Source organism: Bos javanicus, chromosome 9, assembly GCF_032452875.1.
Source record: "Bos javanicus breed banteng chromosome 9, ARS-OSU_banteng_1.0, whole genome shotgun sequence".
NCBI classification, from domain to species: Eukaryota; Metazoa; Chordata; class Mammalia; order Artiodactyla; family Bovidae; genus Bos; species Bos javanicus.
The window spans coordinates 62,425,437-62,446,279 of record NC_083876.1 but is presented as its reverse complement, the minus strand read 5'-3'; the positions used below and the strand labels follow the sequence as shown (position 1 = coordinate 62,446,279).

The 20,843-nt window shown below is 38.5% G+C and overlaps 1 protein-coding gene across 3 annotated transcripts in view; it reads left to right on the top strand.

Moving 5' to 3' along the window:
- The window catches only part of CFAP206 (cilia and flagella associated protein 206), a 35,920-nt gene extending 21,780 nt beyond the window's left edge, over positions 1–14,140 (top strand). For all 3 annotated transcript variants that reach the window (XM_061427873.1, XM_061427871.1, XM_061427872.1), the window contains 5 exons: positions 2,154–2,352; positions 4,296–4,436; positions 7,121–7,314; positions 9,512–9,655; positions 13,683–14,140. In XM_061427873.1, the coding sequence (XP_061283857.1) occupies positions 2,154–2,352; positions 4,296–4,436; positions 7,121–7,314; positions 9,512–9,655; positions 13,683–13,913 (909 nt within the window). In that variant the 3' untranslated portion in view covers positions 13,914–14,140. The remainder of the gene's footprint in view (positions 1–2,153; positions 2,353–4,295; positions 4,437–7,120; positions 7,315–9,511; positions 9,656–13,682) is intronic.
- Positions 14,141–20,843: the final 6,703 nt, after the last annotated feature.

The following is a 20,843-nucleotide window of genomic DNA, read 5'->3' as shown; positions in this document are numbered from 1 at the left end:
ATCTAATCCCTGGAATCTGTTTGTCATTTCTACTGTATAATCATAAGGGTTTTGATTTAGGTTATACCTGAATGGTCTAGTGGTTTTCCCTACTTTCTTCAATTTAAGTCTTTATTTTGCAATAAGGAGTTCATGATATGAGCCACAGTCAGCTGCTGGTCTTGTTTTCACTGACTGTATAGAGCTTCTCCATCTTTGGATGCAAAGAATATAATCAATCTGATTTTGGTGTTGATCATCTGGTGATGTCCATGCGTAGAGTCTTCTCTTGTGTTGTTGGAAGAGGGTGTTTGCTATGACCAGTGCATTCTCTCAGCAAAACTCTATAAGCCTTTGCCCTGATTCATTCTGTCCTCCAAGGCCAAATTTGCCTGTTACTCCAGGTGTTTCTTGACTTCCTACTTTTGCATTCCAGTCCCCTATAATGAAAAGGGCGTCTCTTTGGGTGTTAGTTGTAGAACTAACTTCAACTTCAGCTTATTCAGCATTACTGGTTGGTTCATAGACTTGGATTATTGTGATATTGAATGGTTTGCCTTGGAAACGAACAGAGATGATTCTGTTATTTTTGGAATTGCACCCAAGAACTGAATTTTGGACTCTTGTTGACTATGAGGGCTACTCCATTTCTTCTAAGGGATTCTTTGCCACAGTAGTAGATATAATTATCTGAGTTAAGTTTGCCCATCCCAGTCCATTTTAGTTCACTGATTCCTAAAATATCAATGTTCATTCTTGCCACCTCCTGTTTGATCACTTCCAGTTTGCCTTGATTCATGGACCTAACATTCCAGGTTCCTAAGCAATATTGCTCTTTACAGCATCGAAATTTACTTCCATCACCAGTTACATCCACAACTGGGTATTGTTTTGCTTTGGCTCCATCTCTTCATTCTTTCTGGAGTTATTTCTCCACTCTTTTCCAGTAGCATATTGGGCACCTACCAAGCTGAGGAGTTCATCTTTCAGTGTCATATCTTTTTGCCTTTTCATGCTGTTTATGGGGTTCTCAAGGCAAGGATACAGAAGTGGTTTGCCATTCCCTTCTCCGGTGGACCACATTTTGTCAGAACTCTTCACCATGACCCGTCTGTCTTCGTTGGCCCTACGCGGCATGGCTCATAGCTTCACTGAGTTAGGTAAGGCTGTGGTCCATAGTATTGTCTGTGGCAACAGAAATAATCCATAGTGCAGTGTTGAAAGCATGTTTACAGTAGCTAGTTAGAAATTGCCTCCAGCAAAGAGGTGATATAACTTGTGACCTTTCTGAAAAGATAGATAAAATCACTTTGTTTACAAGACCTGCATGTATTCCGAATTTCTGATTATCTGCATCACCTTTTTAGGTAAATCTGGGAGCGATCACTGGGTTGGGAAGATCCCCTGGAGGAGGCCATGGTAAACCACTCCAGTGTTCTTGCCTAAGGAATCCCCATGGATAGAGGAGCCTGGAGGGCTACAGTCCATGGGGTCACAAAGAGTCAGACATGAGTGAGCAATTAAGCACAGGGAGCCCCAAAGATATACAATATGCATTTACAATATTTTATGGAGCATTTTGAGCTTCTGATAATTTTCTGTAATCATTCTCAATATTTGATTTTAAAAACCAAGGAACAAAAGCCTAAGTTATTTCACTTATAAGTAGGGCCTGATTAATTTTTTGTTATATGAATATGAAAAAGAAATATTTTACCTCACTAACACAAAATCTCTAACTTACAGCTTACAAGAAAATGCCCCAAGATGTATCCCTGACCTTCCAAGTTCTTTTGAATCATAATTGAGCCAGATAAATCTAATTATAATGAGTCATATTTAGCTATTTTTTTTAAAAAATATTTTTTTCCTCTAGACCTTTTGAAGTGAAGTGTCCGTGAATGTTTCTTACATGATCATATGTCTTTGGTTCTTTTGAATAAACTAACTTTCTAACAATTATACCAAAATAATATACTTTGAAATACAAGTTTATTTTCTTGTAATTTGTGAGTCCAATTTCTACTGATTCTATTGTCTAACTTCATGAGACTTTCACTTGTCTTACTAGAGAATTAATCTCTTTATCACAACAGAAATTTGTACTAATTTTTAAGAGTGATTTATAATTTTATTAAACAGTGACATTTTGAACATTTTTGTCTCTTCTGCAGCCCATCTTCATTGCCCTTTCCAACCTGTGGACTAGCTTTCAAGATGAAACTGTCTTGATTAGCATCCTTAGTAATTTAACTACTCATCTTGAGCCATTCCTGGGGGCTCATGACCTGTTCTTTCCTGAGAAAGTGATGCAAGTTCTTCTTGATGGAGTGACTGTGAAAACTGACGTGTGTAGAATAAAAGAGCACATAGGTAATAGAAATCATCTATTATTTCCTCTTCCTATTAAAATTACCTCTAGAATAAAGTCACTCTTTTGTTTTAAAATTTTCAGCTTTTATCTTTCTGATAAAGTTTTGAATATATTTCTTGATTATAAGACTACTAACATTCATTATAGAAAATGTAGAAAACTGTAAATATATAAACTGAAGAGTCTGCTATCCAGCAATAACCACTGGACCATAAAGAAGGCTGATGCTGAAGAATTAATGCTTTCTAACTGTGGTGTTGGAGAAGACTCTTGAGAGTCCCTTGGACTACAAGGAGATTCAACCAGTCCATCCTAAAGGAAAGCAGTCCTGAATATTCACTGGAAGGACTGATGCTGAAGCTGAAGCTCCAATACTTTGGTCACCTGATGCAAAGAGCTGACCCATTGGAAAAGCCCCTGATGCTGAGAAAGATTGAAGGCAAAAGGAGAAGGGGGCAGTAGAGGATGAGATGGTTAGATTTCATCACCAACTCAATGTACATAAATTTGAGCAAACTCCAGAAGATAGTGAAGGACATGGAAGCCTGGCATGCTACAGTCCATGGGGTCACAAAGAGTCAGACATGACTTAGCGACTGAACAACAATAATCATTCCTGATGTTATTATTAGTGTTTTGGTTAAGAGTGATTTCATGTGCTTATGGGTTTCAGTTGTAATCTTAGTGATTTTGTTAATTTGTTTGTAGTAGAAAAGGATGTTAATCTTTTCTCTATTTGTGCAAACAAAGCTCCACTTTTTCAGAGTGCTTTTTGCCATATATCTACCCCAGATTCAGGTAGAAATTTATGAATCAATAAATGTTACTCCTGTAAAATTGAGCTCATTTTAGACCCTTTAAGAGATGCACTGATTCTTATAGAAAGGCTGTCTTTACCAATAAACTTCTTTTTATATTTGTAGCCCCTTCTATAATTTGAGTTAAATACAACTCAAAATTCATAAGAAATGTCAAAATAGAGTTTGGGAATTGAATTGTTGCCTAAAATGGAAAGTTTTTTGAGAAAATGAAATTAAATAGTTTACTCTTTAAATTTCCTTTTCAAATTCTATTTTTTTGAAAGTGAAAAATAAAATATAGTGGTAACACTCACTCTTAAACTGCTAGAGTATGTAAAACCTGAACACTAAATCAGAAAGACTTTAAAACATCCTCTCAGTTAAAGTTTTTCCTACTCATGTCATTTTGTTGAAACAGCATATCTATGCAAATACTAAATGAAATTGAAAAGTTAAAGGCACTTCAGCAGTAGATATTAAATTCAACCATATTGGCAAGATGTGTCATCTCCTACTATAAATCAGAATTGTTTATGCACTAGAACACAATTTATCAAGTCACTGCTCCAGTGAATTGGGAGACCCAGTGTTCTTCTAAAAAAATTTATACTTGCCACATCTCATCACTGTTTGAAGCTTTCAGGCACATCAGGAAAGAAGAGGGAAGAACCTTTGTTTTTTCTGAAGTGTGTATTTACTTCCAGCAGTAGCCACAGGGTCGTTTATAGTGTCTACTGTTTGGATACAGAGCCAGAAACAGAAGTGAAGGTAGCACTGCAAAAGCAAAGACGCTCAGGCACCAGTGCTTTGTAAAGGCTCTTTTTTATTTGTGTAAAAAAAAAAAGTAGCAACATGAAGAAGACTTTTTATAAGTGTGAAGAACAAAAATTGCACTCCTTGTATCAAAATTAAGTTACTGAAAAATGTTTTTGTGACTCTTTCTGCTCATTCTCAACCATTTCAAGAAGGGACGGTCCTAGTATATAAGCATCGTATTCAAAGTATTTTGTCACCTTGCATATTATGTTACTAAGAGCTATGCTGTTAGTTAATTTATTTCTGTTTTAGTCACATAGCAGCCAGTCTCTTCTGCTCATTTACCCAATGAATAAGGTTTCTCTTGTACTCCTCTTTCATTTTAGAAGATAAAGTAAATGTGGCAGATTTCAAAAAACTGGAGTGGCTTTTCCCAGAGACAACAGCCAATTTTGATAAATTATTGATTCAGTATCGGGGATTTTGTGCTTACACTTTTGCTACAACAGATGGTCTTCTCCTTCCAGGTACATCATTGGAAATAATACTGTTCTCCCTTCTCGAATTTTTTTTTATTTAAATGAAATGTGTTTATTGTCACTCATTCACTTTGTAAAACTTTATGGAATCTAATGTTGAACTAGGAAAGGAGCTACAAATGTGATCCAAATGAAGTATTTATCTCTGAAGCGCTTGCAGTATAACCTGATAAACTGACATAAATAAGTTACAATGCAAGTGATAAGTGATGGAATGTATATCATGAAATATAAGTGCTGCAGTGTCATAAGAGGGGATGACTCATATGTCAGTGAAGGATTCTAGAAACATTATATGGCATTCCTAAAATATGTCATTTTCCAAAGTGATTACTTGAAAGAGCAACACTAGTGTGACCGATATGTTTATTAAAAAATATTCTTTGTCACTTTATGGCTCTATTCCATTAACATAGATCAGTATTTCTGTATAAGTCAGATCCCACTAAAGAAATGGCCAGTATTTTATCAAGTCAAATTCCCCTATGAGGTATATATATATTACTGGAGCTTCTCCAAAACAAAGTAAATCAGAAATTGAGAGGAAAATAAATTATTATTCAAAAAGTGCCATGTGAATTAGAAATAGAATCATTACAAAGAATTATTGGGATTGTATATATGCAGGGTAGAGAACATACACTTTGACTCGTTTTTTTATGGTAGTAGATTTTTTTATTATGGGAGTAATAAAAGGTTTACCTTGGGGAACTGAGAGAATAGTATTCTGAGGTCCCATGAGGGTCACTGATAGTGGAGAGAAACCAAACAAGAGCCATGAAGTAATGAAAAGCAATGGAATGGAGGTGGTTTCTTTCTTCTCTGTTCTGTTTTTTCCTTCCCTTTCCTCCCCTCTCCCCAATTTCTCTCTCTCTCTCTGTTCACAAATACAAAAGGAAGGGAGTCATGAGATAGACAAACAGAGAGAAACATGGATGCAGAGTGAAGAGAGCAGTACCACCATGTGGCTGGAAAAGCTATGGATGGAGGAGCCTGGTAGGCTACAGTCCATGGGGTTGCAAAGAGTCGGACACGACTGAGCAACTTCACTTTCACTTTTCATTTTCATGCATTGGCGAAGGAAATGGCAACCCACTCCAGTGTTCTTGCCTGGAGAATCCCAGGGACGGCGGAGCCTGGTGGGCTGCCGTCTAGGGATTGCACAGAGTCGGACACAACTGAAGCGACTTAGCAGTAGCAGCACTTGGAGAACCTGGTTTCTAGTTCCCATTGTCTGTTAGTAAACAAGGTAATTTTGAGCACATCTTGTGCTTTGGACCTCAGTTTCCAGGTCCAGAAAAGGAGAAGGACCAATTAGGAAATCTCTTTGGTCCCTTCCAGCTCCCATCAACTATGATTCTAAGAAAGGGGGAGAATGAGAAAAGTAGACAGACTTGTGGGGCTTTGGGTTTTAGCATCCTTTCTGAATCAGCTAGTCTGGAGACTTAATTTCTGCTTATTCCGTTGCTTCTACGTCTACACTGTTCTCTGGGCAGTAGCCACCTACGCTGCCTGGGAGGAATGCTCTAGGAGTCTCTCCTTCCTCAAGACTGCAGATCACAGGGCTTGAGTCCCCAGGTGATGCTGGGGCTTACCTGACAGAGTCCTTTCAGATGACATCGTTGACTTTATTGTCTGCCCCTTCTTCCCTTGCACACTGCTCCAGCCCCACTGGCCTTCTTGCTATTCCCAAACATTCCAAGTCCATTTTTCACCTCAGAGCTTTTGCACTGACTATTCCCTCTACTTGGACCACTCTCCCCCTCACCCCCACATAGCTACATACCTTGCTCCCTCATCTTATTCAGCCTTCTCTGTTCACCCACTTTAAAATATCAATCCCACCCTCCTTCCTTTGACTGTTTAAACTGCTTTACTTTAATTTTACTTTAACCTGTTTACTTATTTGTTTTCTGTAGCACTGATCACTCTCTGGCCTATGCTATATTTATTGATTTGTTTTCACTGTATTCTCAGTGCCAAGAACAGGGTCAATAAATATTTGTTGAATAAGTGAAAGAATGAATAATAAGAGTGTTACTGTTTCCTATATAATTCCCACAAACTGTGGATACTTATAACCCATATTTTATGTAGTATCTTTTCATAGTGGGAAATACTTCCTAACATGCAAATGTGCATTTTGGGAAAAATGTCTCATTTTTGTAGTTCTTACCAAATTATTTTTAAAACAATGCTTCTAGTAGTTGGTTTGGTTTAAGGAGATTTGAAAAACCTGCTAGATGACTAAGTGGCTTCCCATAGAAGATTTTTAAGCAACTTATAACTGGATAGTGAACTATATTTAGATAAAATCATAATTTAAAGCTTAACAATATGGTACTTCCCTAGCAGTCCAGTGGTTAAGACTCCACGATTCCAATGCAGGAGGCATAGTTTCAATCTCTAGTCAGGGAACGAAGATCCTGTATGTGGCATGGTGTGGCCCCTCCCCCCCAAATTAAAAATATAAAATAAATTTCTTTTGAATTTTACATAAATATAATTTAACAAAATGTGTAACTTAAAACTGCTAGTTGTAACATTTCAGCTAAATAAAGACATGTGATGTGTTAAAAATGGAGTATGAGGGAAGGGTTCTATGAACGTATTATAAACATAGAATCACTGAGTATTTCCTATCTAATTTAGTTCCTTTTCTTAATTTTCAGGAAATCCATCAATTGGAATTTTGAAATATAAAGATAAGTATTATACTTTCAATACCAGAGATGCTGCATATTCGTTTGCAGAAAATCCTGAAAATTACATTGATATAATTAGAGAAAAAGCCAAAAGAAATGCAGAATTGATTCAGCTACTGGAACTTCATCAACAGTTTGAAAGCCTTATTCAGTATTCTCAGGTAAGCAGGGTTGGCATTTTAAGAATTTATGACATTTAAAAATGTAGTTGATAAAAAAGTTACATTTTGTTGTAGAATCCTTCCCAAGTCCAGGCAGGAGACATGGTCAGATGAGGGCCTTTACAGGTTATCTGAAAGGCATTCACATCCAAAGATGGAAACTAAGGAAATCCACAAAAAGTAAATGAAAACAAGATAAGGAGTCAAACTGATGAATTGGACTGGAAAAAATCTGGAAGGACAAGACTGCTGCTGCTGCTGCTAAGTCGCTTCAGTCATGTCCGACTCTGTGCGACCCCATAGACGGCAGCCCATCAGGCTCCCCCGTCCCTGGGATTCTCCAGGCAAGAACACTGGAGTGGGTTGCCATTTCCTTCTCCAGTATGTGAAAGTGAAAAGTGAAAGTGAAGTCGCTCAGTTGTGTCTGACTTTTAGCGACCCCATGAACTGCAGCCTACCAGGCTCCTCCGTCCATGGGATTTTCCAGGCAAGTGTACTGGAGTGGGGTGCCAATTGAGATAAATCATTGAAACTACAGTATTTCCTTGTCTAAAACTGAAGGAGCTCAGTACAGGTAATACAGGTGATAACTCACGCTCAGAGGTGTGAAATCATTTAACAAGTTTAAATGGCAGTAGTCTGAAAGGCCACAGAATGAATCTGAAGGTGTGTTTCTGTGTGAATTGGTGCCTATCCCCTAATACATTCAACAGACATTTCCTGAACTGCTTGCCATGTGCCAGGCATGATACTTGGCACAGTGAACAAAGCAGGTAACAATCCCTGCCTGCAGGAGTTCCCATTCTGCTGTTGTAGATCCTTGTTTTCTTCTTGCCTCTCATTTTCACTGTTCCAACTTTTAATTACTCTGTCATCCTCTCTGGTTTAATTTACCCCTTTTAAACTCACTAAAGTAAAATCCTGCAAGGCATTATTTATGAATTTTTTTTTTTAATATGTATCAACATTCTAATGATCAAGCAGGTGGGTTTGGGCTGGACTAACTGGGTTGGCAAGGACCCCAGCAGTAACTGGTAGGAGGAAGATGGGGCTGGTGACTGTGAGCACAGAGGGTGGTCTGAATGCTTGGGCAAGGAGACTGAAACCGGCCAGGGATGACATGGCTGAAAGGGATCTGCTGTTGGCACTCTTGTTCTGACATGCCTCTGCCAGCCTGTTGATGTGACATTGCAGCTGTCCTTTTGAGGTAGCAGGAAGACAGGGAAAGACTAGACTCAGATAATCAGAAAGGTATGCTGAGTGTGGATATCTTTTCTATTAAAGGACAATTTCCTCCTATATTCCTGGTTTTCCCTTTCTGTGTATTTAATCCTTCACTAACCTTCACTACCCTTAGAAGTGAGTATTCCCTCTACATATTTCATATTATATTCATAATTTTTACTTGCCATTTGCTTGTATTGATATAATATTGTTATCTTTCAGCATCTTTTTATCTACCTAATTATATCATAAGGTCATTTTGAAGGCAGAAATTATATCTTATGCTAAATAGTAGGCATTTAGTAAATCATCTGTTTCTTGATTTGGAGAAAGAAGTTAATCTATTTGCCCTCTCCTTCTCTAGGACTGGAGTTTCTTAAGCCTCTCTACCTGCTCCAGCAGCCTCATTTCCAGCATAATCATAACTTGTTTAGCCTGGAATTATTGAATACTCAATATTTTAATACTGTAGTGAGCTTCTGGGTGCTTTGGAAGAAAAATGAATCTATTTAACTAAAATGGATAATAATCTGCTGTGTATACATTGTTTAAGATATATTCTAAAGGTATTCTGATACCTTAAACAAACATGATTTATACCTAATACTTAATAGCTATTCTAAGCTTCAATCCATTTCCAATAAGGTATTCACTTATGCTTCAATTGTGAAAATTGGAGAGGAGCATTTGATTTGGGAATGAGTGATGTTATGTTTTCTCCTTTCAAAATATACCTCCTACATTAAGGAGGTATAAAATAAAATTGGGCACAAATCCACAATGCCCAAGAAATTAATTACATTGGGCTTACTTTAATTATGAGCTTTTATTTTTTTTTCTTTGCTGATATTTACAAGTAAGTTTCATATTCTTCTTTTTCTAATGTTTTGTTAATTTTAGCTAAATATTTTAGTTATCTGTAAAATAATGTTTATTTTTTAGAAGTATTAATTATAAAACTCTACTTCTTTAGATGAAAGAGGTTGACAAACGTTATATAAAACCAATTACAAAATGTGAAACTGGCACTCAGACGGATACGCACTTGTTGCCACCAACAATTGTGAGATCATATGAGTGGAATGAATGGGAATTAAGAAGAAAAGCTATAAAATTGGTTTGTAACAATATTATCCTCTAAATTATTTATAGTTGGAGAATTTTGAAGAATTTTAATCTGTTATTCATAGAGTTGGTATGCTAAATTATTTACATGAAATAGTGAGTTGTACAGTTTTTTTTGCTAAAATAAAAATAATTAGCATAATTTATAATTTTCTAGCTTTACAACATTATCTTCTAGTATAAAGCATATGTAGAAATATAAAAGCATGAAGCTGCTCTCAAATTTTATCAGTCAGTAACTATAACAGTAATAGTTTCTATCCTTCTGTCTCTCTATTGATCTATATAATGGTTTTAATCTATTGTGCCAACCTATGAGGTGCTAGTATGTAAAGCCCTCCAGCTTCTTCTAATCATTTAAAGCATACTCTTCTCCTTTTTGGACTTTCTTGAGAAGCAGAATGCTACCTCTATTATATCACAGATACATTCTCCTCTTATTGTCAATGTGTTCCTTCCAGACACTTGACACGCCTGTCCTTCCGATTCTTAGTCATCTTAATCACAGCAGGTGCCTACCCTTGAGGGCTTCCCAGGTGATGCTGGTGCTAAAGAACCCGCCTGCCAATGCAGGAGACATAAGAGATGCAGGTTCAATACCTGGGTCGGAACGATCCCCTGGAGGAGGGCATGGCAACCCACTTCAGTATTCTTGCCTGAAGAATCCCTTGGACAGAGGATCCTGGAGAGCTATAGTCCTTGGGGTTGCAAAGAGTTGGACATGACTGAAGTGACTTAGCACTCAGGCATGCACCTACCCTTGAAGTCTGTCTTTAAAACTTTCATCCTTATCTGATTCAGTGGAATTCCCTCCACTCATCCTTTTTATAGCATCTTGTCATTTTAAACAGCAAATACAGTGTGAAGGAACAGACCTCTTTTATCTGTAGCCTTTTCTCAGTATATTTTATCCATCTCTTTAACTGAAATAAGGTATGGAAATAAACGAAGACTACTCATGTGAGAACAGAGGCTATTTATTTAAAGATTGCTGTATCCAAGGAGTCAGTCACCATCACTTGCATTGGGCAGGGACTCAGAGTAGGGGAGAGGAGTGAAAAAGTTTTATAGTGAAAAAGGGGGAGGCTTGGGTATTCCTCTGGAGGAAGTTGACAGGAAACTCAGTTCAGTTCAGTCCCTCAATCATGTCTGGCGCTTTGCGACCCCATGGACTGCAGCACACCAGGCTTCCCTGTCCATCATCAACTCCCAGAGCTTGCTCAAACTCATGTCCATCGAGTCGGTGATGCCATCCAACCATCTCATCCTCTGTCGTCCCCTTCTCTTCCTGCCTTCAATCTTTCCCAGCATCAGGGCTTTTTCCAATGAGTCAGATCTTTGCATCAGGTGGCCAAAGTTTCAGCTTCAGCATCAGTCCTTCCAATGAATATTCAGGACTGATTTCCTTTAGGATAGACTGGTTGGATCTTCTTGCAGTCCAAGGGACAGGAAACAAGAGGCAGACTAACTACATGCAGGCTAACTAGCAGCATGTAGTTGGCTTAGTGAGCACTAGGCTTTCTCTGATTGGTTCAGAGTTGGAAGGGGAGGCAGCCAAAAAAAAAAAAAAATAGGGCTGTTCTGAGCTGATTGCTACAGCTACTGAGGTTGTGGTTTATCTTCTGAGACTGGTTGCTGCAGAGGTTGTATGTTAGAGTTCTATTTCATATAAGGTCCAGCCTATGTCTGTTTGTATATTCAGTCTCTCTTGTCACTAACCATATCAATTCCCTTGTTATCCTCCCTGGTGGCAACTTTTTAGCCCCTGATTTCTCGAGATGAGAAAGCTTCAGCTTCCTGGTGTATCTTCCAATCATCGTCCCATTAGCATTCTCACCAGTTATTCTTTTGTAGTTCTTGAAGCTCCCATTCCCTGTATTCTTTTCTATTATCTACTATACTTGCACGAAGTCATCAGATGTGTACTGGGTAGCTTACATACCCTGCTGCTTTGTTCTTCAGGAACTAATAGTTTAGCAGGTGAACATTGATACATTTCTGTTAAGTGGTTTAACAGAAGTGAAATAAAAATTCTATCCATTGACATAGGTGATTTATTAAGTTGACCTTGAGATACAGATAGGCAATGGAGAAGAGAGGAGTGATGGTTAGACAGACTGTGAGAAGTAAATGTTAGATCTGGGCTGGAAATTTTAAAAAGAGAATGGAGTGTTCAGTGGGGCGGAACTTTGTACTAACTGGACTCTCTCTTCTCATTCTTCAGCTTCATTCAGATCCCCACCTTAGACCAAATTACCCCTAGATTTGCAGCATGTTGAATGCCAGCTCCCCATATATTACCCAGAACAACTTGTTGATAAGACAAAACTGAGTATATGGCTTACAGTGGTGAGGGAAACCACCCCTTCAGCAGAGCTTTGCAGAGTCTTGGAGTGGGGAAGAGTAAGGTCAGGATTTATTGAGACTTCGAAGTTTAGTTGAAGGTAGGTGTTTCAATGCCTGGGATCAATTGGGGGATGGGTTTGAGGCTTGAATTGGGTTGGGTAAAGATCATGAACAAGCAGTCCAGGATTGATGGAAATAAGCAGGTGAATCTGAAGGCAACTGATACAAAGAGTCCTAGGGTTTCTTCTCTGTGTTAATGTTTACTACTGAAGAGTTGATGCGTCTTTCAGGATGCTGTATAATGAAGTCAAGTGATTTGCTTTGGCAAGAGACTCTCAGAATAGTAAAATTATGCTAATGAAGACATAGGAATAGTAAAGCCCTACTAATGTAGACAATAAGTTGTGGGCAGAAGTAGTTTCCATCATCTGCAGTATCTCAAACTCTGAAATGTTTCCTCTAATTCTAGGTCTCTCCTTCTTAACTCACATGTTCTAATCCCTTCTGAGTTTTTTCCTGTGGCTTCACCACACCTTCAGTAAAACCCTTATTCTCCTTTATATAAACTCTTCTTTGCTTCTCAGCTGGAGTAATCTGTTTAACCTAATGTTTACTAGTAATCTGTAAAAGGAGTAAGCAAAATGTAGAATAATATAAAATATTATCTGGAAACATCTGAACATTTCAAATTAAGTGTTGGGTGAAGCCCATTTAAGTAAGACAGTGGAAATCTTAAAATTTTTGTCTTTTAAACAAATAAACCAAGAATGGTGGGGAAAAAAAAATCCAAGTGGTATGACTCTCTAAGTATAATAATGAATTGAGCTCACTGTACATTTGAATCTGTACATTTTATCTTTAGGTTTTTATGTCCATTTTCATTAATCTATTTTCCTACTTCTCAGCAAAGGGTATTTATTTTCTAACATGCTCTAAATTGTCTAATATTTTAATGTTTTGTAGAAACATGCTGTGTTGTAGGACTAATTTCTTTGTGGATGGAGAGGAGGGGAAAAAAAAGGCAGATATTAGCTACCCAGTTCAGTTCAGTTCAGTTCAGTTGCTTAGTCGTGTCCAGCTTTTTGTGACCCCATGAATCGCAGCACACCAGGCCTCCCTGTCCATCACCAACTCCCGGAGTTTACTCAAACTCATGTCCATTGAGTTGGTGATGCCATCCAGCCATCTCATCCTCTGTCGTCCCCTTCTCCTCCTGCCCCCAATCTCTCCCGGCATCAGAGTCTTTTCCAATGAGTCAACTCTTTGCATGAGGTGGCCAAAGTATTGGAGTTTCAGCTTTAGCATCAGTCCTTCCAGTGAACACCCAGGACTGACCTCCTTTAGAATGGATTGGTTGGATCTCCTTGCAGTCCAAGGGACTCTCAAGAGTCTTCTCCAATACCACAGTTCAAAAGCATCAATTCTTTGGCGCTCAGCTTTCTTCACAGTCCAACTCTCACATCCATACATGAGCACTGGAAAAACCTTGACTAGATGGACCTTTGTTGGCAACGTAATGTCTCTGCTTTTGAATATGCTATCTAGGTTGGTCATAACTTTCCTTTTGATAGCTATTACCTTAGAGTAAAAAGCAGATATTAACTAGTATCTTAGAGTATTTTATTTGTTCTTTAGAGGAATGTTCATTCCAGTGTAATTCTCTTTCTACTTAGGCCAATTTGCGTCGGAAAGTTACTCACTCGGTACAGACTGATCATAGTCACATGAGAAGAGAAAACTGTTCCCAGGTGTACCCTTCAAAGGATGTTGGTACGCAGTCCATGAGGGAGGGCAGCAGCCGAGTGCCCCGGCCGCAGATTTACATAGCTGGTCTCCGTGGGGGCCAAACTAAGACCACCTATGGAGTCAAGGTGAACTTAACTAGAGCGGTTGATGAAACCTAGTTAGAGACCGAGTTTTTAATATGGATACCACAACTTATGAACAGTGGCAAATATTTAGGAGTATGTTTGCATCCGTGAAAATTCACTGACTTTGGGGGGGCTGGTACATTCATTGGTTGTATGAATGTTTTTGGATTCTCATTTATATGCACTGTCAAACTCCTACAAAAAAGGAAACATTGTTTTCTGTAATACATTTTTCATTCTATTAAAATTGAAAAGTAAAACTCTGTCCATTCCTCTTTGACTTCTAAGAAAATGTTTGGCAGTATCGAGACTGAAATTATTAGATATTAATATATTAACATATGATTAGATAGTTATATATATATAATATTATTATGCTTGGGATGGAAATTTATTTAGATAACTTTTTATACATTAGCATCAGATTATTATGCCTGGGATAGAAGTTTATTTCTAAAATCACAGTTAATATTGAACATTAAAAATTTTAAATGTAGTTAACAGTTTCAGCTTCATTAGCTACCCAATGTAACATGAATTAAATTGGTATAAGATTTCATTAATTTGGAACAGTTAGAACAAAGGCCCACATGATGTTTTTATTTTTGTTTATTTATCCCAATTGAGGTCTTGATTTTAATACTTCAGTATTCCTTTACTCAGATTATTTTATCTGTTTATCTTTTATCTAGCACGAATTTGTTGAACACTTATTTTTTTAACCTCTCTTTTCTCTTTTCTAATTGTAATAGTACTTAAAATGTAACCCTAAGTCATAGTTGTGATCACATGATGTCTTTTAAAATCTGGAAATTTTACTTGGAGTCTGGCTGATGGCCCCTTGAAAAGACTGGAATATCTGGCAGCCTTCTGGAATAACTCGGTCAGCCTTCCGTAAGCAGTGGCTCTGCCCTTTCGTAGGGCAGGTGCCTCTGGTTGCAGTGTAACAGCGGGGCAACTCCGACGCCTTACGGGGCTCCCGCTTCACTCCTTTGCCCTGTTTGCCTGACTCCACAGGCAGCTGTTTCAGGCCCCTGTGAATTACTGAGAGCTGAATTTTACAGCCGTTGTTTTCTTACTGCCTTACATGCTCCCAATACACATGGATGGGTAATGAAGACTCTCAGATGGACAGGCTGTTAAAACTTGCCTCAGCAGCTGGGGGTTCATTTATATTTAATACATTTTTTTTTACTTATGTGACTCTTAAGGGGTTTGTATAGTTTGTTTTCTATATAGGTTAAATGTTACTTACATTAATAGCATGATATGCTTCAAAATCCATTTCCCACATATATTATAGAGGTAAACTTCAAAAAACAGATCTCCTTCTAAGTTGTCATGATTTTCATACCTATAGTTTAATTTTTTAATTGAAGTATAGTTGATTTACAATGTTAAGCAAAGGGATTCACTTATATCTTTTTTATATTCTTTTCCATTATGGTTTATCATAAGATACTGAATTTAGTTCCCTCTGTTACACAGTAGGACCTTGCTGTTTATCATACCTGTAATTTAAAAGTGATGTTAAAGATAGGTTGGCTGGCTGTTGAGGCAAAAAACCTGGGGGTGAGAGTGGGGGTGTGAGGGCTCTGTCCCTGAAGATGGTGGGATGGTTAAAGGTGGTACTAAACTTTACAAATTCAGGAATTTGATTTTACCTATTCTAATCAATCCTTTTTTGATCTTACAAGATTCCTAAACACAGAAAAGAATGGCCGATAAACCACAATTTGGGGTTCTGAAGTTAGGGCTGAAAGTAGAATTGCCAAGCAAATAAAAACACGAAATATGATTTGCTAAGCTAATATCAGAAAGTCATCTGGTAAGAATAAAAGAATCAGAATAAAGGGAGCTAGGTCACATGGTCAACTCATCTTCTCCCAGGACCTCTCTAAAGAGTTTTAATCATATGTTGGACCCAGTGTCAGTTGGTCAACACCATTTCAGCAGGTCATAGCCTGAATTCATTTTCTCTACCACACTTGTTTCTCCCTCTGTATTTCCTTCTGTGGTCAAAGGTATCACCACCTACTCAGCAGCATAAATTAAAAACTTCTGGACTGTCTCCCACAGCCCCTACATTTAACTAGTCATTGCACCCCGTTGATTTGGCTTCAGCTGCCTTTGAGATCTGTGTCTTCCTATTCTTACTGCTGTTGTCATAATTTAGATGTAGAACTATTGCTTGATTCACCAGCATAATTTTTGTAACATATAAATCTGATCAGATCACCTGGCTCCCTCCCTGCCAACCCTCACTCCTCTTACTTAAAAAGACACTTTTTTTCATTATCTAGGGGATAAAGTAAAAATTCCTTAACATATGTGAGACTTTTCAAAATATATCCCTTTATCTTTTAGTTGCATATTCTGCCTCCATGCTCTCTGTACACATTATATACATAGTAGGCAGAGTCCAAACGGTCTGAATATATTAGAGTCTTCAATACACCTTTGTCCCATGGAATAGACTCCACAGACAGCCCTAGAAAATGTTTGTCCCCATGAAATCTGTTCATCAGTTCAGTTCAGTTGCTCAGTTGTGTCCTACTCTTTGCCACCCCATGGACTGCAGCATGCCAAGCCTCCCTGTCTATCACCAACTCCTGGAGTTTACTCAAACTCATGTCCATTGAGTCAGTGATGCCATCCAACCATCTCATCCTCTGTCATCCCCTTCTCCTCCTGCCTTCAATGTTTCCTAGCATCAGGGTCTTTTCCATTGAGTCAGTTCTTTGCATCAGGTGGCCAAAGTATTGGAGTTTCAACTTCAGCATCAGTCCTTACAATGAATATTCAGGATTGATTTCCTTTAGGATGGACTGGTTGGATCTCCTTGCCGTCCAAGGCACTCTCAAGAGTCTTCTCCAACACCATAGTTCAAAATTATCAATTCTTTGGCACTCAGCTTTCTTTATAGTCCAACTCTCACATCCATACCTGACTACTGGGAAAACCATAGCTTTGATTAGATGGACCTTTGTTGGCAAAGTAATGTCTCTGCTTTTTAATATTCTGTCTAGGTTGGTCATAACTTTTCTTCCAAGGAGCAAGCATCTTTTAATTTCATGGCTGCAGTCACCATCTGCAGTGATTTTGGAGCACAAAGAAATAAAATCTGCCACTGTTGCCCCATCTATGAAGTCATGGGGTCAGCGGCCGTGATCTTAGTTTTCTGAATGTTGAGTTTTAAGCCAACTTTTTCACTCTCCTCTTTCACTTTCATCAGGAGGCTTTTTAGTTCTTCTTCACTTTCTGCCATAAGGGTGGTGTCATCTGCATATCTGAGGTTATTGATATTTCCCCCAGCAATCTCGATTCCAGCTTGTGCTTCATCCAGTCCAGCATTTCTCATGATGTACTCTGCATATAACTTAAATAAGCAGGATGACAATATACAGCCTTGACATACTTCTTTCCCGATTTGGAACCAGTCTGTTGTTCATGTCCAGTTCTAACTGTTGCTTCTTGACCTGCACAGATTTCTCAGTAGGCAGGTCAGGTGGTCTGGTATTCCCATCTCTTTAAAAATTTTCCATGGTTTGTTGTGATCCACACAGTCAAAGGCTTTGGTATGGTCAGTAAAGCAGAAATAGATATTTTTCTGGAACTCTCTTGCTTTTTTGATGATCCAGTGGATGTTGGCAATTTGATCTCTTTTTCCTCTGCCTTTTCTAAATTCAGCTTGAACATCTGTTTATCAGATTTCACTTTTTCAGTGAAGGTTTTCCCCATCACCTTTGAGATAATTAATTCTTCTTCCTTGGATTTTCACAGGAGTTTATCCATACTTTTACTATAATAGGGCTTGAAATAAAAAGGTCTGTATGTGTCCCTCTGTATTCTCCTGTTAGACTGTGCATTTCTTGAGATCTGAGTTGTGTTTTAGCCATTTTTACCTCCCTAGTATTGTTACTGTATCTTGTTGGATGAATGAGTTTTTTAAAAAAGGAATGAAAGAAAGGACAGACTGGAAGCAGGGTATTGGTTGAGTGATTATTTTAATAGTCAAGGTGGTAAAGTAGTTATTGGAAAATAAAAGGAAGAAACACAGAGAGGAAAAAGGAGATCACCTTTGGGGAAGTTGGTGGAAAATAAAGCTGGATGAGGAGGGTGGGCATAGATTTTGGAGAACTCTGAAAGACAGAGGAATGTGCTGCCTTTCTGTAGTATGATATTAAACAACAACAACAACAAACTGTGGCTGATTCTGGAACAGAGGATCCACTGAGGGAGAGAGATGCTGGAATTGGTGAGATGGAGAAAAGTGAAAGTGAAAGTCACTCAGTCGTGTCCGACTCTTTGTGACCCCATGGACTATACAGTCCATAGAATCCTCCAGGCCAGAATACTAGAGTGGGTAGCCTTTCCCTTCTGCAGGGCATCTTCCCAACCCAGGGATCAAACCCAGGTCTCCTGCATTGCAGGTGGATTCTTTACCAGCCAAGCCACCAGGGTGAGATGGAGAGGAAGCTGTTAACAAGGGTTAGGGCATCGTGGTTTTGGATGACAGGAAGGGACAAATGTGAGATTTAAGGAAGGAGATATTACAGCCCAGGAAAGAGAAGGGAAAATCAAAGTTTCTACCCTGGGAAACAGAGGATGATATGAGAAGGGGAAGTGGTTGGTCAAAAAAGATAATGGGTTCAGTACTAGAAATTTTGAATATAAGAAATGACAAAGAAAGAAAAGCAGAGGTGACTAGAATTTGATCTGGAGAAGGGTAGTTTGGGGGATCATCACCAGTGAATGGGGATGGAATGAGGAGAAAGAGAGAAGACAGAGAAGCAGTCAGAAGAGTAGGAAAAAAATGTAAAGCGATCTCTGTGATCACGCAAGTAAGGTCTAGGTCTTCTACTTATTATTAGCTGTGTTATCTGATCTCTCCCCACTGAGTTTCTTCATCATCAAAATTGGGATAATGGTTCCCAACTCATTGGCTTGTCTGAGAGGATTAAACCAGTTCAGTTCTGTCTCTCAGTCATGTCCAACCCTTTGTGACCCCATGGACTGCTGCACTCCAGGCCTCCCTATCCATCACCAACTCCCGGAGTTTACTGAAACTCATGTCCATTGAGTCGGTGATGCCATCCAACCATCTCATCCTCTGTTGTTCTCTTCTCCTCCCGCCTTCAATCTTTCCCAGCATCAGGGTCTTTTCAAGTCAGTCAGTTCTTCACATCAGGTGGCCAAAGTATTAGAGTTTCAGCTTCAACATCAGTCCTTCCAATGAATATTCAGGACTGATCTCCTTTAGGATGGACTGGTTGGATCTCCTTGCTGTCCAAGGGACCCTCAAGAGTCTTCTCAAACACCACAGTTCAAAAGCATCAGTTCTTCAGCACCCAGCTTTCTTTATAGTCTAACTCTCACATCCATACATGACTATTGGAAAATCCATAGCCTTGACTAGACAGACATTTGTTGGCAAAGTCTCTGCTTTTTAATATGCTGTCTAGATTGGTCATAACTTTTCTTCCAAGGAGAAAGTGACTTTTAATTTCATGGCTGCAGTCACCATCTGCAGTGATTTTGGAGCCCCCCAAAATAAAGTATGTCACTGGTTTCCATTATTTCTCCATCTATTTGTCATGAAATGATGGGGCCATGATCTTAGTTTTCTGACCAGTTAGTTAACATGTGTAAAGCATTTGTCTGGTAAGTGCCTTGTTAATGTCAGCCAAGAGGGGAGAGATCCCCCAGTGTTTCATTTCTCCTGCACCCCCACCCTCATTTTTCCTGATTTCTGTTTTCTAGATCTCAGTACTTAGAATAATGCTTGGCACATTAGGACTTTCCTTAAATGTTTGATGAACAAACACAAGAGGCTGAAGAATGGAGTTGGCAACTGCCGAGCTGTTTTAACAGTGTTGGCTTGAGTTGAAATAAGATTGCAACCAGCGAAGCAGAAAATTATAGAACTAAGTACAATTATCAGTGACTGTTTGGCAGGAAAGGAGAAATGAGATTATGGTAACTAAAAATGGAAGCAGAGGAAAGGGAGAGTTAAGCTCAAATAAGAAATGTTTAACCTGGGTGAGGGGAGGAGGAGATGAGGGAGTAGGGTGAGAGAGAGGTCCAAGAGGGAGGGGATCTATGTAGGCATATGGCCGATTTACTTCATTGTACAGCAGAAACTAAGACAACATTGTAAAGCCATTATATTCTAATAAAAAGAAAAAATAAAATCTATTAACTTAAAAAAGAAATATTTAGATACTGATGATTATTACTCATTTAACTCTTTTTAAACTCAGTTCAGACACTGAATTTTACCTTGTGTCTTTGTATTTTTAAAACAAATTTTCTCAGTTCTAAAATGCTACAATCCTTCTGGTTTGTCTTTAGTAATTTTTATACCACAGGAAAGAGTTGTTTTAAAATCACAGTGAAAGTGAAAGTTGTTCAGTTGTGCCCGACTCTTTGCGACCCCATGGACTATACAGTCCATGGAATTCTCCAGGCCAGAATACTCAAGTGCATAGCCTTTCCCTTCTCCAGAGGATCTTCCCAACCCAGGGAGGGAACCCAGGTCTCAGATTAGTTTGGGATTTTTTTAAAATAGAAGAATGAGAGTAATATGCTTAAGCTGCATTTGTCTACACTGTTCTTTAATGGTTTACTGTACTTTAAACCTTGCCACTTTTAGTAATCTATTGTACAAATACCATACTTGAATTGAGCTACAATCTCCTTAAGCCTTTTGGTATTTGCTTCCTGCACAGTCTTTTTGTTTAATGAAGTTCACGCTTTTACTTTGTTACTAATGGAGATAGTAGTGGGCTTCCTTTCATACAATTCATTGAGACTAGGGTAGCTCTGATACCTAAGCAGAGACAGAAGTGACAGGGTATCAAGACAAATACTGCAGTGTGATAGTGACAATCAGAAAAATCACTGGGGTCTCAGATGGAAAGAGCAACAGCTGCTGTAAGGTTATTTCATCATCAGGCAAAT